The following is a 16,087-nucleotide window of genomic DNA, read 5'->3' on the forward strand; positions in this document are numbered from 1 at the left end:
AGGTGCCAAATTTCATATGAAACAAACTAAAATATACTTGCTTTTATATAAGCTTTGGTATCCTCACCAATAATCTAACACCCCTATTAGCAATGTTGGAGAAAACATTCCTTGTCGTTAGATCTAATAAATCACACCATAATATTAGCTATTTCATCATTTTTATCAGTGGAGTTGAGAAAGAGCAAGTTTATAATGCTATCACCATACAATTAAATCTAACATTTTAATATTTGGATAAGTTGTAAAAAGAAGAAAAATTCATATTTTAATATCTCCAATTATAGCTTTAAAATTCCGAAAATGATATCCTTACCATGGATTCTCCACTTCGGGCTATCCTGAGAGAACCCACAGACCCGCCAAAACATCAGCCCCTACTTTTCTGTGGCAGCGGATCAGTGGATCCCACCAAGTTCTCTCACTTGGACATCCCCCGGTGAAGAACCCAACCCACGGTATCTGGATCGTTTCCGTTAGAAACCCACTCAAACCCAGCCGTTTTGAGTTTTTTTCTCTCTTAGATCTGCTCTATTGGAGCGGATTTGAGCAGAAAAAATCGCAACCCATCTTCTTCCCCTGCCGTATTTACACTTTATGATATATTTCAATAGTTTTTTCAATGGTTTAAAGTTCGTATCTGATTTGATTTAGATTCAAATCTGATATTATTTAGATTCAAATCTCTTTTCGTTTTAACCCCAGTTTCTTAGTTGTGTTAGTTAACCCTTTAGTGATTGCGAATTGGGTTTCTGATTTTTATCAGACTTCCTTTGTCTTTATCTTTTTTTATCCGACCTAAGTTTTTATTTCAAGTTTCTTTTCCTATTTTTGCCTTGGGTTTTGTTTGGGAAGCTATATTTTTCTGCTGAGTTTTAAGTATTGTAAAGGGTTTTTGTTGTTCATATTGTATTTTCCTGTTTAGGTTTGAATTGTTCTTCAATTTCTTGTTCAAGCTCTTATTGGGTTTTCAATCCAGTAGAACAAGTTCTTCACAGCATAAAGAAGATTCGATATTTTCAACAAATACTCAACCTCCTTCAGTAGAAATTTTTTCCTTCAGCAGCAGCATGTCTCAAGTCACAGTTAAAACACAAAAGACTCACAGTTTATCAAAGACACAGATACAAGCCACATCAAAGACACGGAAGACTCCAACATCAACATAAAGTTTCATAAGACCGATGCAGAGAAAGCCCCAAACCGATCCCAACCGATCCAATTCTACGAAAACCGAGATAAGTTATACCGGTTACCCGTGTTACTGTTACTATAAAAAAAATCATCGACAAATGGTTGGATCTATGGATCCTATTAAGCCTATGTCACATGTTCCTTTTTTTTTTAAAAAAAACTCTTGAGAAATTGTTGGATCTTTTGATCCTAACACCTCTACTGAGTGTGGTTTTGTTATATGGTTTGGATTTGTTACTTTTGATCCAACCAAAACCATTTAAACTAGTCCCGTTACTTTGGAATCGGTTAGGAATGGTAAGATCTCCTTCTCAAACTTGGTTATGTAACTTTGTTGCTAAGAGTTATGATTCTTATGAACGTTTTTGTGTATTGGTTAAAACATCTGTAATGGTAGAAGTCAATCCTGTAACTGTTAACGACTCTGAATCGACAAATTATTATCAATATAGTTGAAGCGTGCCTCTTTTTCGGGAAAAAGAGTATAGTTTCCGTTAAAATTCCTTGCATTAATAGCAGCATCCAAAGTAAACACTAAAGTTGGTGGAGGGTATGATCTGAATTAGAATTTAAAAATTGATTTAAAATATCTAGAAAATGGATAAGAGCCAGTTTGCATTCATCAATTCAACGGCAGATTTGGTTATCAATCATTTTGCAGTAGTCATCTATAGATAACCGCCAAGATCTTATCTTAGATTCATTTTCATCTATCCAAGATTTTAAGTGAATACAGCGCTTTATAAATCTTGTAGGACTAATTCAATCTTGATCTTTTTAGAGAATTTATAGTACTGTATTAAAATCTTTTAGGACTAGTTCATTCTTGGTTTCAACATTGTATATTTGTTAATTGAGTAAAGAAGCGGGGATAAGTGCTTTCAAAAACATAATGTATTTTGATTTTTGTCTTTGGTATAATTCCATTGTACCTAACGTATGAAAGCATATGAAGATCATTAGTGCTATTTCTTTTTGATTTGTTTGAACGAGAAAGGAGGTACTATGTGGAACTGAACGTTTCAAACAGTGACCAAGTATATACTGTACTATCTTTCCATTAAAAAAAGAAAGTTTCAAACCTTAAATAGAATCCGAAATTCAGATGCGATTTGAAGGGATACTAATAACAATAATCTCGCACGATCATAATCCTTCCTGTCTTCTTGACCTTAAAGTTTGTATATGCCTCTCCCATTAACATTTTAAAACTAGGAAAAATTGAGAAAATGCCCCAATATGGACCGTAATTCTGAAAATCTGTCCCAACGTTAAAAAAAAGTTGGGAAAATGCCCCACTGTTAGAAATCTCGGTTAAGTCCACATGTGCAACTTCCCACGTGCGAGAAAAAGACAAAACTTTTACTCGTCGAAGTTTTCGCGTTCCATTATAAGTTGAGTTTTTGCTTCTAGAGTATAACCAAGGACAATCAATGGACTCATGATCATCACCTTTGTTACACGGTGAACATTTTTCCAATTTTTTTTCCGTACGTGAAAGTCGTACATGCGGACTCAACCAAGATTTCTACCAGTGGGGAATTTATAACTTTTTTTTAACTTTGGGACAAATCCCCAATATTGTAGTTCATATTGGGGCATTTTCCCAATTTTCCCTTAAAACTAAACAAGACATAACAACATAGGAAAAGAAAAACCAAAGCTAGGTCACTTTCACTGTTTACATGACGAAATTACTCCTAATATAAACTAGATGCCTGTTGCAACAATATAGGACGACCGAAATTTGGAGTGCCTAGTGGCTTAGAGGAATTGTGGGGGCTTTTATTTGTGACACTATTACTAACAGTTTTGTAACAGTTGTTATGTAACATCTATTAAGAGTTATAATTTGCGTAACACTTATTTTGTAACATTTATGTAACGATTTATATAACGTTTTAAGATTGGATGACTGAATTTTGTTGGCAATCAACAGTCAAGATTAAAATTAAAAGTTTAGGTGACGGTTTTTTTGCCATTTTCATGCTGTATTAGCCATCAACGGGTCAATTTCCATTTGTTTTCATCGCTCCTAACCGTAGTCGGGGATGATGACACTTCGATTGTCGACTCAATTTCGAGGGAAAACTACCAATACCCATTCAATTGAATCAATTAAAAATGAAAAAAAAAACGTTGCATGCAATGCATTTTTAGGCCCGCATAGTGAAAGTATAAAAGGGACGACCGAAATTTACAATGAAAGAGCGTGTCACAGTGAAAGACGAACGAAAAATGTGAACTTCCCTTAGGGAACCATAATGCAATCCATGGGGTTCAACGGACATACACAATGACTTCCCTTTTTTACCTACAGTTTTTCTACCCCAAATTGGAAGATATTCCTTAGAGCACCTACAATGCCCACAACCATGGGATATATCAAACTCTCATTGGTGCAGTAAGTTTCCTAATGCCCAGGTAATACACTTACCTTACTTTAATTCAGAACACATAGGTATTTTAATTTACTTTGAGCCTAAACAAAAGTTCGGGCCTAGATCACTTAGACTTGTGGTTGCGTGGTCTGAGGATGCTAGATTCTTGGATGTAGTTAAAAAAAGTGATGCATGATCTCATATATGACTTTCAAAGAGCATTTATACATGAGAAACAAGTTCTTGATGGTGTGATCATTGCAAATGAGTGTGTGGATAGCAGTTTGAAGGCCAAGAAATATGGAATTCTCTAAGATTGATATGGAGAAAACATTTGGCAATGCCAATTGGAAGTTTCTGTCTACAATTTTGAAAATCATGATTTTGGTAATAATTGGATATCTTGGATTTGCTGGTGTGTTATGTCTTCTCATTTTTCCATATTGGTGAATGACAACTCTACTGAGAAGTTCAAACCAAGTAAGGGGTTGAGACAAGGAGACTCCTTATCTCCATAAATTTTCTTATTGGTAGTTGAAATTTTATCTAAGTTAATTAATGATGCAATGACAAGAGGTCAGTTAACTGGTTTTCAAGTTGTAGAACATGGAACAATGATTTCCTAACTGTAGTTTGCAGATGATACTTTAATCTTTATTTATACAAGTATGGAGGAAGTCAGGTGACAACTTATTATTTTGGCTCTTTTTGAGACACTTACAGGATTGAAGCTGAACTTAGAGAAGAGCATTATGATTAATATGGGTGTTGATGCTGTTATTGAAGAGTTGGACAGAGAGTTAGGGTGTAAGACTGAGACATTACCAATTACTTATCTTGGTATGCCTATTGGGCCTCACTGGAGGAGTACTTCAATTTGGGAGCAAGTGTTTGCTAGAATGGAGAAAAAGTTGGCAACTTGGAAGAAAAGAAGATTGAATAAAGCTGGCAAGAGTTGTCTTGCTAGTTTGCCTATTTATTTCTTGTCTTCATTTCATCTTCCAGTGAGTGTGGAGAAAAGAATGATAAGGGTAATGAGGAATTTTTATTGGGGGTTGTAGAAGATATAAGAAAATTGGTTTGGGTTGGCTGGAAAAAAATAAGCATGCCTAAGGAGGATGGTCATTTGGGGGTAAGGAGTTTGGGGGAAAAAAATCATGCACTACTTGAAAAATGGATATGGATATATTCTAAGAATAAACACTTCCTAGAGGAAAATGATAAAACAGATGTTCAAGCAAAACAACAAGTTGCTCATGCCTGATGTCAACAATCAACCACAATTCGGGAATCTGTGGAAGAATGTAGTGAACACGGGTTCAACTATTGAAAAGTTCACTCAATACACAATGAGGAACGACAAAGGCATAAGGTTTTGGAAAAATAAATGGCTGGACAGAGGATGTTTGCAGGATCTTTTTCCGGTGACATACAAAGTCGTTAAGAAGAAAGATGCTACGATGACTGAGATGATTGAGAATGACGGGTAGCATTGTGTTTCAAGAATGAGTTGAACGCAAATGAACAAATATAATGGGACTTGCTCAGGAGAGACGCCCCTAACATCCTTACATTCATAGAAGAAGAGGATGAAATGCAATCATGAAGAATCTCAGTACTCAAAAGTGTTACGAGTTTTTAGTTGGTGAGTTGAATGACTGTAGCTTCGTGAGACATGTCTTGAAGAGTGGTATTCCTCACAAGGTAAGCTTTATTCTCTGGGCTACTTTTCACAATTCACTCCCTATAAGAGACATATTAAGACATAGAGGTATAACCGTTGATGGCGAGCAATGTGTTTTGTGCAACTCCGTAAGAGAAACTTCAGATCATATGTTCATGCATTGTCAATATTCGTTTGAAGTCTTGGATTATCTTATAAAATCTTTTAAAATCTCGTGGCCTAAGCCAAGAACTTTGATAGATCTGTTTGATGCATGCAATACAAATGTGCTGCAAGGTAGAGGCAAATAGGTATGAAGATTCATTCATTATGTTATTTGTTTAATTCTTTGGAAGGAGGGGAATGGGAGGAAGTTTGGTGCAAGACATAAAATTGTTTCTGAATCGATTGATCTTATAAAACAATTCGTAGTATTGTAGTCTTGTGAATCTGGAACTTTCAAATTTGTAAACCCTAGTCTCATCCGGAGTAACTGGGAAACACTAATAAGTGTGTAATTCATTTACATCTTGCATTTTTTTTAATACAACCTTATTTTTCAACCGTATAAACAACTTTCAATCTAAAGCTACGAAGTGGAATAAAGAAGTTTTTGGAAACTTGACTAAAAACATTGAAAATGCTTTGTATGAGCTTAATAAGTTTCAGAGTGAGTTTGATAGAGTCCCTTATGAATTTAACCAAATTCATAACAACTTATGAGGATACTCAAGTTAGAGAATTTATAATGAATAATCAATCTACTGGATGGTTGTTATGCCAATGCATAGTATTTTTACCTACTTGAAAGGCCATTGTGCCAAAACTTTAAAGCAATACTACGATAATATGTTTACCCTTTAGGTTGATACCAAAACTTAGGTTGAGCAACTCCTGACCATTTTTTAAAATAGATACCTTTACCATTGTCACGTTTATTCCGCCAGAACCTCATTTGTATGGAATCAAGCTTGTCATAAGAGTTCCGGGAATACAATAAACAAACATATGATGAATAGCTTAAACAACTAGCGCATTCTAATTAAGTACAATCCTACCGGCTTGATTAAACAACTTAGACTTCTATCCACCAAGTCTATTTTGAAAGTTTTCAATCAAACTATAAAATGACTGGGCTTTACTCTGAATGAGAAGTACGGCTCCTAAATATTTATCATCTGAAAAGCAATATTTTGATATATACATAATTTTTTTTAATAGAATATTAGATACATGATATTTTGATATCTTAGTTTTAACATTTTGATCTATTTTTTTGCTAAAGGATATACCAGACTTCGCATAGTTTTTAAACTGACCTGAGTGCAAGCTAAACTGACCAATGCTTGTCGCTAGGTTACTCGCAACAGAAATAGCGGCCTTAATGAACACAATACAATCATATGCAAAGAAAAAGTGAAAAACATGCGGATAATTTTTGCTAACTTTCATTCCATGAATTTTGTTGACATTCTCAGTATTAGTAAGATCCCTAGAAAAAACATCCATACAAATAATGAACAAGTACGAGGATAACAGATTCCCTTTTCTTAAGCCCTTTAATTTGAGGATAATATAAACTACCAAGGGAACCATTAAAGTAAATGGAAGTAGATACAATACTCAAACATTGGTGAACCATAGTACATAAGTAATTATAAAGCCTAGTTTCTTTATAATATTCAACAAAAAGTTCCATTATATCGTATTAAAAACTTTTCTCGTGTCAAGTTTAATTGTCATATTTTTTTGTCTTAGTTTTTCTCATAGAATTAACTAACTCATGTGCAATTACTATGTTGTCTGTGATAAGTCTGCTCGATAAGAAAGCAGCTTGGTTAGAAGAGATAATTCTATCTAAGGGAGGTTTTATTCTGGTAACACATTTAAGATATTATTTTCCTGGCTAAATTGGGGCCTATGCCCATTAATTTGGGTCTACGACTACAAGACAAAAAATGTAATTGAAAAGTAAAAAAAACACCCCTTATCCAATTATTTTAAAAAATGGCTAATCTACCCCTTGATTAATTAGTGTTAATCCGGTGATTAATTGATGTTTAATCAAATTAAACTAAAAATTAACTAATCTTGATTCTTTATCAAAACGTGAATTTTTTTAAAAAAAAATATTTTGAAAAAAATCAAACTAGAATCGGTATATGTTCGTGCTCTCATAAACAGATTCTGGGTTGATTTTTTCAATTCACAAAAAAAAAAAACAGAATCGGTTTTTACAAATGTACATAAAAAACCGATTACGGGAAAGAAAAAATCAAACATAATTTAAAATTTTAAATCATACTCGATCTGAAAAGGAGTATGATTTCATACTCGATTTCAGTTCGCGTATAAATTCATATACTCATTTTGAGATCGAGTATGAAATCAAACTCGTTTTGAAATTGTGTAAAATATATCATACTCATTTTCAATTTGGGTATAACCAGAATTGGTTTACACGATACACACATAAAAACCGATTATTGACATTGCACAACAGGAATTGGTTTATAAAAGTGCTCATGTAATCTGATTCTAACAAAAAAAAGATACATAAAGATTGTGATTTTTTTATTACAACAATCGGTTTACTTAACACACATATAAAATCCGATTCTTGCATTATACATCAATAATCGGGTTTTATAAGTGCTAATGTAATCCGATTATGGGCTAAGCAGTTATGAATTCAAATGGTAGACAATCTGGCTATATGGACATTAACATTGACCGATTCTGGTTCAAATTTCTCGAACCACAAAACATATCAAGGACAATCGGTCTTTGTGGGCATGAACATAAACCATTTCTATATGCAATCGGATCACATGTACATTAACGTTAACCGATTCTGGTAAAACCGGAAAAGTTTAATTTCAAAATTTTCTATTTTTGAGCGATTGCATGTTACTAAAACCTAGTTTAGATTGAGAAGAAGAATCAGTTGAAGTGGAGATGACAATAAATTTGATTTTGATTTTAGTTTTTAATTTTATGATTTTAGGTTTATGATTTTGATTTTGGTTTTTAATTTTATGATTTGAATTTTATGATTTTAATTTTAATTTTTAATTTTATGATTAGGATTTAATGAGGACACATTTGTAGTATTAGTATTTGATAAAGGGTAAGTTGGTAGTTTTATCTCTTAATAATTTTTTTTTGTCTTATAGTGTAGGCCCAAATTAATGGGCATAGGTCCCAATTTAGCCAGGATTATTTTGTATGACACGTTACACAAGTTAATAGGCCTAAAATTACTAGCAGACGTAGGATAATTATTTGCGAAAAATATCGTTTGGTCCTTTTTTAGGTGGGCCTATGTCAGTTGGTCCTTTGGGAAAACGCCTTTACTGTTTGATCCATAATTATTTAAAAATATTAAATGGACAAAATTACCCTCTGTGTTAATTTCTACTTATTTTTTTTGTAGCAGTTCATTCTTCAAAATGAACTCCTGTTAATTTCTACTTATTTTTTTTCTTCAGAAATCACCTAAGAAAACCAGAGTTCATTCCAGAAATGAGCTCCATATAAAACCTAAAAAAAGCAGAGTTCATTCCAGAAATGAACTCCATATAAGAACCTAAAAAAAACAGAGTTCATTCCAGAAATGAACTCCATATAAAAACCTAAAAAAAACAGAGTTCATTCCAGAAATGAACTCCATATAAAACCCTAAAAAAACAGAGTTCATTCCAGAAATGAACTCCATATAAAAACCTAAAAAAACAGAGTTCATTCCAGAAATGAACTCCATATAAAAACCTAAAAAAAACAGAGTTCATTTATGGAATGAACTCCATATAAAAACCTAAAAAGAACAGAGTTCATTCCAGAAATGAACTCCATATAAAAACCTAAAAAAACAGAGTTCATTCCAGAAAATGAACTCCATATAAAAACCTAAAAAAACAGAGTTCATTTATGGAATGAACTGCAACATCATCATCTTCAACAGCAGCAGAAATAAATTCTTCGTCATCTTCAACAACAACAACAAGAATGACCTTCATCAATAATATCATAAACAACAACATCATAAACAAACAACAACATTTTTTTCATCTTCGTTTACAACAAAAGCAACAACATCATAAACAAACAACAACATCTTCATTATCTTCTTCAACTTCAACACCATCATCTTCATCAAAAAAGAGAAAGAAAAACAAGAAGAGAAAGTAGATCTGAAACATCAACAAAAATCATTTCCATCATCTTCTTTCAACAACAACACCAACACCATCGTCTTCATCGAAACATCATCTCCATTGTCTTCTTTTAACAACAACAGCATATCAAATCACCATCGTCTTCATCGGAAAAAAAAAAAACAGTAGCAGAAAAGAAAAAGAAAAAGAAAAAAGAAATGGAGAGAAAAAACTAGATCTGAAAACTAGAAGAGAGAGAATGTAAAAATAAAAATAAAATATTTTCTAGGATTTTTTTCTATATATGTGGTCCCAAAAGGATATTTCTGTCACCACATAATGACAATTATATCATCCTAGGACCAAACTATAATTTCTAAACCAAACTATAATATATTTTTCCAAAAAGGACCAAACAGACACATGACTGAATCAACTCGACTAGACTCTCTCTAATATATTATTTTTAGGACTAAATGATATTTTCTACTAATTATTTTTAGGGATTGAGGAAGTAAAATTATAGTTGATCTGTTTCACTAGAATGGAAGAAAGCCTGCACCATTGTCATAGTATCATTGCCATATGGATCCAGTGTTGGTCCAAGACTCTTCATACTTACTGTTACTGATACATTCTATTTCTGAGCGAGGAGAGAGAAAGTCGACTGCAACGTTTTAGTAGTTCGATAGTGAGCTGGTTTAAGATGAAACTTGAAAGAGTTCTACTGGTAGCTCTTTTAAACGAATTTTTTTTTGAAGTTACCTCTGAAAATGCAGCTAAACAATTGAAGCAACCCCAAACCCTAGAATAGAGATCGTTGAAAGTGTTGGAATTACAAGTGCCAATCCGACTGTATTAAGCTATTTTGAACAGGTAAATTTCATCTTAGTTTCTAAATTTCTAACGATAAGCTGTTGCGCTTGCTATAATCTTCAAGCTTGAAATATTTCTAACCCTAATTTTAAGACGAACTGATTTGACTGAGCTCTCTTATTCTGAGACCATACATTTTCAATCTATGAGATACTCCATTTGAATTATTAGAAACTGTAAGATAAATCATTAATTTTGGGCAATTATAGCTTCAGAATTTGTAGTTGTAAGACCAAAAATAGCTTGTAGTGGTGAGACCTCAACGAACACAATCATATAGGCTATAGCTTCAGAATTGAGCAAGAAAACCAAGCCATTGAGCGACAGAAGCTTGACGAGGGTAGACCTAGACAGATGCATGATGCAATTGTTCTTCTGTTCTCATTTAATTTAGTACTATGTTGTAATATGTGGCAAGTGTATTAGCTCAAATATCTGTTTCAGATTTTAAACGTTGTTCTCCAGAACTTAGTCAAAAGCCGAGTTTAGGTAGTAGCCGAAGCAATGTGGTCTCCTCGACTACCATCAAAACAACACGCTGAGAGGATAGAAAGGTTAAGTTTTAAACCAGTTTGCTAATTTGTGTTAAGAATATTAGATTTCATCTTTCGTTTTGACTTATCAAAAATCTCTGTTCTTGTAGGTCTATGTTAGGGAACCATCAGCTCCTTTCGTTTAAACTGCGGAAATAGTTGAGAGATTTCAATCTAACATAAAGGTTACAAGGCCGCATTTCAAGAATAGTTCTGTTTCGGTTCCTTTTCGTAATTCATCATCAATTTACATCAACAAGAACTTATTTTGGAATCTTTGTTGGTTGTTTTGCTTCAATCCAGGATGATGTAGCTTCACTTCTTCAGAAGCAGCCTAAACTCACTCTGACCAGCCCCATGGAACCTGACTTTGAAACAGTTAACCGCGTCCGCTTATACAAAGTGAAAAGCTCTACCGAGCTAGAGGAAGAGATGATGGTGATATCCCAAATTTCAAGGCTAGGCCTGTAAGCAAGAAGATCCTGGAAGCTCCTACTTTACCAGCATTACCAAGAAGTACTACTCTTCTACCGGAGTTTCAGGTTCATCTTTGTTTGAAGTTGATGGTAAAGGGTTAGATTATATGGTTACTTGAAACTAGCGACATTGTTGGTTTTTCAGGAATTTCATTTGAAAACATTGGAGAGGTTTAATCAACATGCTGAAACTTCAACCGAATCTTCACATCAGGTGGTTAATTTTCTAGTACTCACTCGACTCTCGTTGTTCAATTGTTGTTATTTAGGTCTCTCATGTAAATTGTCAGGTCTTATGATTTACAGGCTATGCTTGATAATTCCGGATCTCAACAGCTTTTATTGGTAAAGAACTTTGCATCCTCAAAGACGTGTGTACCCCAGTATCTCTTCCAGATTGGTCTCAATGCTGCACATGATGGTGAACATTCTAACTCAGAAGTTTCTGATTATAATCTCAACAGATGCCTTTCATCTCTTCTAAACTCCCCTTCTCCAGATTATCAAACAGTTGCTCTTGTACTTCAGAAATTAATTGGAATTTCTGGATTCAAAAAGGGCAATGTGAATGATGACGTAGATAACGTGTACAGGCAAGCCTATTTGGTCATGGTAGGTTGAAGGAGGGTGAGCATCCAACTGAAGAGGAGAAATGGTTAGCTACAGCTTGGAATCATGCGCAGTTGCCAGTCCGACTGGGGCAGATCGATATTGCAAGAAAGATGGATGACAATTGCGTTCGCCTGGCCCAACACATACAAGGAATGGTAAGAGTCTACTACGAAGGATTTTTTTTGCCGAGTTTGAAAAGAAATTCAATGGCCACGACTATGCTGATAGTAGGACTCAACCTGTGTTCTGATTTGTCCGTGATTACTTGAAAATAGTTAATTACTTTCAAACTTAGATTATGAAAAATTGTTGTGATGATCTTGTTGTATTTAATCTCTTCAAGGTCAAGCATCGTAAGGTCAGGTCGATGGTTCCTGTGGAGTGTAATTGGTTACGACCAGAGGAGAATGAGCTGATGCTGTGCTGTGGTGGAGCGTCACTGCTTAATCCAGGTCCGGCAGGTGCAGGATGTGTTGGCTTGTTTGGGTGCTCTGGCAATTGGGTTGGGAGAGACTACAAACTATATGGCTGAAAGTGAAGCCATTATATCAGGTCTGGAATGGGCTTTAGATTGGGCAGTGAGGTGGATGGTGGATACGGTAGTGGTTGCATCGGACTCTCATAGTGTTGTGCTTGCTCTTCGGAGTGGCAAAGTGCCTTGGAGGGTAATGGGAAGGTGGAGAAGAGTTCAATGATGCTATACAAATATTTCTTTTAAGCATGTTTACAGGAAAGTTAATTTGCCGCAGACACACTGTCTAAATTTGCTTCTCAATTAGCCAAAGGTATTACTTTCATGGTAGGCCGGACATCCTTACTTGTTTAGAGGGTTCTGGCATCAGTTATTTCCGCTTTAGATAATTTGTTTCAAGTCTGCTAAAAAAAAAAGCTTTCAAACTTGAGAGGATACACACAGGCTGCTGAATTTGGAATTGCTCAGATGTTGCCAGTTATTGGCTGATATATTGCAACAAAATAGAGAATTCTGTTTTATATTTTGGATAAGCAAAATCATGGAAACTAGCTATAATGAGTATCAGTGCTAATAATACACTGTTATAATCAAAATAGCTTGCTTTCAAGTTTCAAGAGACAATAATAACAATGAATGAAGAGATAAATCAAAAAGTTTCAACATTGAATTTCAGTTTAGTAACTTCAAATAATAAAATAACAACACCTAAATACATTAAATACATCAAAATCCTTCTTCTTGAATGCTTCTTAGTCAATAAGTGGAGGCTCAACATCAAAATCTTTGAACAACTTATCGAACTCCTCCATATCATTATCACCGAACGTTATATTAGAAAACCATGATGAATCTTCATCCTCCTCCATTACAAACATACAAGAACCCTCTATATTATCAGCACTAGTTGCTTCTGCCACTGCCGGAGGAACGGACACTGCAACTGACTCTTGTTTTCTCTTGTTAACAAGATCCTTCACTTGAAGCAACTGATCTCTCACAACCTGTACCTTCTCCAGAGTATCAACTTCCTCCATGTTTAAATCTTTCCACCAAAAACCATCACCATTTTCTGACCTAACCCTCTTCCCATCATCATCTTCTTCTTCATTCGCAGGAAATCTATTAAGAATTTCATCTGGGCAACCGAAGGTAAAAGGCTTACCACCTGGAGAGAAGACAATCATGGAAATACTTGCACCAGTTAGACGACATAATTCATGAGCTTTGTTGAAGAGACCATTACGTCTCTTGGTGAATGAAACACTTCTCTGTTTTTTATCTTCAATCTTCTTTATTTCGATCTTTCTTTTACCCATCGTTATAAAAAAAATAGAAAGTCCCAATTTACAGAAATCCCTAACTTAGAGAGATAACGAAAAACAGAACTCAATTCACTGCTTGAGAAGATGAACAGAGCACTTTCTAATAAGAGATCAGTGGTGCTTATTTATAGAAGCTGCATATGGGATTTCTTTGGGACCAGCATTATCGGTGTTTCCAAATTTCCGATTAACTAGCCGTTGAGGTACGCGTTTCTTGACAGAACTGATGAGAATCCCGTGTTTCCAAAACAGAGCCTCTGGTATCTGGTCAACATACATTGACTTGGTCAATATTATTTTGAGTTTCTCTGAAGCACCCAAAAAAATTGCAAAAATCTAACAGGAACCATGAAATTCATTATGGATTTCATATGATAACATAAAACAAGCACAACTTCATTATGGATTTGACTAAACTAGAGGGTACACATAATTTTGGGGTTTTTACAAATGTGTTATGATGGACACAGGCCAGACACATTTCACTTGCTCATTTATTCTAGTACAGGATACAAAGACATAAATTAGGATTTCATTAGGAATTCGAGAGCTAACATATTAGATTAGCTACGAACTCGTCGAGATTCCGATCAGAGCTTCCACCTATGCCGACTGCCTGTTGAGCTAGCTGCCTCCACTTGCTTGAATTTTTCTTCATCTCTTTTCCTCTATCTCCCTCCATAACTTCCCGAATAGATACCTCCAAATCCTTCCTTGTCCAAATTCCTTTCTCATCATCATTAACCTTAACTCGTATGCCCACTCTCCACTCATCTGCTATAAACTTTGCATTTGTTGTTTGATCTGTCCACTGAGGTATTCCCACCATCGGCACTCCCAAGGATAACGCTTCCAAGGTCGAATTCCATCCACAATGTGTCACAAAACATCCAACTGCTGCATGTGAAAGTACTTCCAACTGAGGACTCCATTTCACAACCAAACCTTTGTTTCCATTTTCGATTTCTGACAAAAATTTTCCTGATAGTTTGTGTGCTTCTGACCCCCGAACTACCCACAAGAAATAAAAATTGCTTCCAATCAGACCCATTGCTAGTTCTTCCATCTGTTCTTTGCTCAGTTCAGCCATGCTCCCAAAAGATACATAAACTACCGTGCCATTAGCTTTAGAGTTTAACCAGTTGATGCAAATGCTACTATCTGGTTTGATTAGGTTGAGCCCGTAATCATTGTCGTCTTCGATTCTTTTATCCAGGTACATTGATGGTATTGTTGGTCCGATCGTTCTTAATTGTGAAAATGTTTTTGTCATCCAATCCACAACCTGTATACACATTTAATAATAAGCTTAAAGAAAGCCATTTTCTGAACGAACTTTTACGTACTTGAACAGTAAAATGAACTTTTACATACCTGAACTTCCAACATGTCGAAGCTATTGATAAAGATCCAATCCGCTTTTCCTACGTTTACAAACTGATTCAAAGCAAGCTCCAAGTAAGATGGGTATGCTCCAGGCACACACAAGAAAGATGGTAAATCTGACACTTGAAGAGGTATGGGCAGCCCAGGAATCTTAACATTAATATTATTAGTGACGGCACTGTCATCAATCTTTAACAGACCCTTCCCAAACTGGTAATATATGTTATTAACAGCACAAGGTTGAGTGAAAAATGATCCTCCTACTAACCCAAACTGTCTCGCCACGTCCAAAGCCCACGGCAAGAACGCATCGTAAATTATGCAGTTCACAGGATTTTGCACCTCAGGAGAGCTATTTAGTTTCTTGATACGTTGAGTTAAATCTGCTGAACCCACCGTTTGTAACCGCTGTAGATAGGATTCTATACTATCTGATTCGGCGAAGCCACCGTTATCAAATCCATCTGATATGAATTCAAGACCAATGTTATGACCAAGGTTTGGTTTATTGATTGATTTAGATAAGAACTTGGTTGTGACTAATGTGGTTTTGAGACCTTTCGAGACTAATCTTTTTAGGAACTGTAGACATGGGTTTATATGACCTTGAGCTGGATATGGGATCATCAAAACATGGCCTCGATTTTCCATGATAATCTTCTCCATCTCTACTCTCTTTTCTCTGGAATGAACACTCTATCTTTGAAGTTACTTGTACACTAAAAAAGAAGCTTATGAATGGTTCACACACACATATATATATATATAGGCCGAAGTGTCATCACCCCCAGCCCGAGTCCTGACCACAATTAGTTATCCACACCTAATTTTAACCATTTCTTTTTGTTGTATGCTTGAAGTGGACGCAAAAAAATGAGTTATCTACTTATATGCTTTATGTAAGTAAGACTTCGATTTGGTCCAGATATACTATGAAATAAGGAACTTATCAATAAAAGTCCTCGACGTAATCCTCACCCATCTCTAATTAATTTCATTCAAAATGCTAATA

The 16,087-nt window shown here is 35.0% G+C and overlaps 2 protein-coding genes and 1 long non-coding RNA gene across 8 annotated transcripts; 1 reads left to right on the forward strand and 2 right to left on the reverse strand.

The window, feature by feature from the left end:
• Positions 1-10,011: 10,011 nt before the first annotated feature.
• On the forward strand, positions 10,012-12,897 carry LOC113353863. Of its 6 annotated transcripts, XR_003361580.1 has the most exons (8): positions 10,012-10,271; positions 10,737-10,825; positions 10,915-10,989; positions 11,108-11,320; positions 11,426-11,494; positions 11,587-11,701; positions 11,874-12,047; positions 12,236-12,897. It is a non-coding gene; the product is annotated as an uncharacterized LOC113353863 (long non-coding RNA). The 6 variants fall into 6 exon arrangements; XR_003361577.1 differs by having other exon boundaries at positions 10,716-10,825; positions 11,587-12,047; XR_003361579.1 differs by having other exon boundaries at positions 11,108-11,346; positions 11,587-12,047.
• Positions 12,898-13,116: 219 nt separating this feature from the next.
• Positions 13,117-13,733, reverse strand: LOC113351854 (agamous-like MADS-box protein AGL97). The gene has a single exon (XM_026595770.1). It carries the CDS (start codon positions 13,681-13,683, stop codon positions 13,117-13,119), a length of 567 nt encoding a protein of 188 aa, XP_026451555.1. The 5' UTR covers positions 13,684-13,733.
• A 335-nt stretch (positions 13,734-14,068) lies between these two features.
• Positions 14,069-15,787, reverse strand: LOC113353864 (UDP-glycosyltransferase 74F2-like). The gene is made up of 2 exons (XM_026597338.1): positions 15,064-15,787; positions 14,069-14,974 (listed from the first exon to the last, which is right to left on the reverse strand). Exons 1-2 carry the CDS (start codon positions 15,739-15,741, stop codon positions 14,240-14,242), a joined length of 1,413 nt encoding a protein of 470 aa, XP_026453123.1. The 5' UTR covers positions 15,742-15,787; the 3' UTR covers positions 14,069-14,239.
• Positions 15,788-16,087: the final 300 nt, after the last annotated feature.

The sequence above is a fragment of the Papaver somniferum genome, chromosome 2 (assembly GCF_003573695.1).
Source record: "Papaver somniferum cultivar HN1 chromosome 2, ASM357369v1, whole genome shotgun sequence".
NCBI classification, from domain to species: Eukaryota; Viridiplantae; Streptophyta; class Magnoliopsida; order Ranunculales; family Papaveraceae; genus Papaver; species Papaver somniferum.

What these genes read in the sequence shown, in the direction of transcription:
- LOC113353864 (XM_026597338.1), bottom strand. Translation starts at nt 15,741, where the DNA reads ATGGAGAAGATTATCATGGAAAATCGAGGCCATGTTTTGATGATCCCA. An exon ending in TCGACATGTTGGAAGTTCAG is followed by an intron (nt 14,975 to 15,063) that starts GTATGTAAAAGT and finishes ATGTGTATACAG; the next exon opens with GTTGTGGATTGGATGACAAA.
- LOC113351854 (XM_026595770.1), bottom strand. Translation starts at nt 13,683, where the DNA reads ATGGGTAAAAGAAAGATCGAAATAAAGAAGATTGAAGATAAAAAACAG.